This window comes from Scardinius erythrophthalmus, assembly GCF_964197995.2.
Source record: "Scardinius erythrophthalmus genome assembly, chromosome: 2".
Lineage (NCBI taxonomy): Eukaryota > Metazoa > Chordata > Actinopteri > Cypriniformes > Leuciscidae > Scardinius > Scardinius erythrophthalmus.
In genome coordinates this window covers 28076837-28078953 of record NC_138222.1, presented here as the reverse complement: position 1 = coordinate 28078953, position 2117 = coordinate 28076837, and the positions used below count along the sequence as shown (strand labels likewise).

Sequence of the window (2117 nt, the reverse complement as noted above, 5' to 3'; positions counted from 1 at the left end):
GAAATACTTTAAAAGTTTTTAAGATATGTGGCTATACAGAAAGTGATTTCAGAAATAAACCTATTGTAAACAGTCACACCTTGTCCCGTTTCAAAAAAATCTGTTTCATACTGGTATTTTAATGTAGCCAATGTGACTACAAAACTTCTGCTAAAACGCTCAAAAAGCAGAATCATATACAATATACAATAATAATATGCAAAAAAATTACCAGTCTAAATCCCCTGCAGGCGTATTTCTGTCTTGTTTTGGACATAAACTCGGGAGCTTTACGCAATGAGTCATCGTCTGCGTCCTTTTTACGCATGGGCAAAAATCAATATGTAAGGTGGGGCAAAAGAGGGACCGAAGTGAGTGGTGTGTCACTGGAGCAGATATAAGGTGATTGGACCGCGGGAAGCGAGTGTTCACTTGAATCTCAGTGCAGAGGACGCGTTCAATCTTGGCTGTGACCATGGAGAGCTCCAAACTCTGGACGACAGCGATGGCATGCGCTGTGCTGCTTTCTTGCATTCAAGGTGCTGAAATGGACTTTGACAACGAATCTGACTTGGAAACGAGAGCTTTGAGGGAGTTTTACCCAAAGGACCCGAATCTGACCAACGAAAAGCAGCTCGTAAGTATTGCGTAATTCTCTTCGCGTATAGAAAACAAATGTTTCACCCTTCTCAAAAAGCAATTTAATGACACTTACTTTTGATTGATTAATTACTGTTCGCAGCTGGGGGCTTTGCATGACGTTCTGGAGAAACTGCAGAGTAAACGCATCTCACTTTGGGAAAAGAAGTTTGGACGCGTTCCTACAGTGAGTAGCACATTTGATATTTAACAACACTTTATTTCCATAATAATAGAATGGATGTTGTCTAGATTCAAATCACACATTTACTATCTACATTTATGCACAAAACGCTGACAGTGAGTTATCTAACACTGACGATTTGCTTTCACATCAGTGCGACGTTGGAGAGCAATGCGCCATCAGAAAAGGCTCAAGAATCGGCAAAATGTGTGACTGTCCACGTGGAGCGTTTTGCAATTACTTTTTGCTGAAGTGTTTGTAAAGACATAGATGGATTGTGAGTTGGAAATATACACATGGTATTACAGATATTTATACATTATGTGATTTCTATTTTTATGATTATGAAGCGCTATGAGAAAAAACATGAATTTGAAAGATTGTTTAATTATTTGCTGCTCTTGATGTGTAACTAAACCTGAATAAATTGTGTGGACTTTTGTTTTCTAAGGCAGTCTGTGTGTTTCCTCTAGTATAATAAAGATATTTTGTTGTGGCATATAAATTAAATTGACACCTGACTTACTCCTCAATACACATGACAAAACATTATGCACGGTTCGAAAAATCAACTCACTAAAATAATAAAAAGTTTATTTTTGCCCTTAAGTAAAATCAAAAGTGGCAACCTGCAGTGAAAAGTTCACTGAACTTGAAGAAAAGTCGAGTTAAAATCAAGTAATTGAACACTCAAAATGTAATTGTACAATGTAAAAATTGACAATGAAAAGAAGATGTTGTTGGTAAACACATCCTAAATTATGATAAACATTAGTGCAATTGTTGGTTGCAGGAAAATACATAATAGGGTAACACTTTACAATAAGGTTCATTAACATTAACTAAGAATGAACAATACTTCTACAGCATTTATTAATCTTAGTTAATATTAATTTCAACATTTACTATTAAAATCAAAGGTTGTATTTGTTAACATTAGTTAATGCACTGTGAACTAACATGAACAAACAATGAACAGCTGTATTTTTATTAACTAACATTAACAAAGATGAATAAATACTGTAACAAATGAATTGCTCATTGTTAGTACATGTTAGTTAATACATTAACTAATGTTTACTAATGAACCTTACTGTAAAGTGTTACCCATAATTTTTTTGAAGCTATACATACCAAGTCTTGATTTTGAATGTAATAAGTTGACTGAGCAATAATATAATAATGACGTATCAGGGAAAGTGTTTTATAAAACACATCACCTCGGTTTTCCGTTCCTTTTCATTTCTTCAATTTGTCTCACACATCTCATTCCATCTGCATGCATGATTTCAACAGCTTAGTTATAACAAGGGTT

General features: G+C 34.7%; 1 protein-coding gene across 1 annotated transcript; it reads left to right on the top strand.

Annotated features, from left to right (window-relative positions):
- Positions 1–454: 454 nt before the first annotated feature.
- cart3 (cocaine- and amphetamine-regulated transcript 3) lies at positions 455–1064 on the top strand (the record flags this gene model as incomplete). The annotated part of the gene is made up of 3 exons (XM_081394447.1): positions 455–616; positions 722–805; positions 957–1064. The coding sequence occupies 3 exons, from the start codon at positions 455–457 to the stop codon at positions 1062–1064; spliced, it is 354 nt and encodes a 117-aa protein (XP_081250573.1).
- Between the last annotated feature and the right edge of the window lie 1053 nt (positions 1065–2117).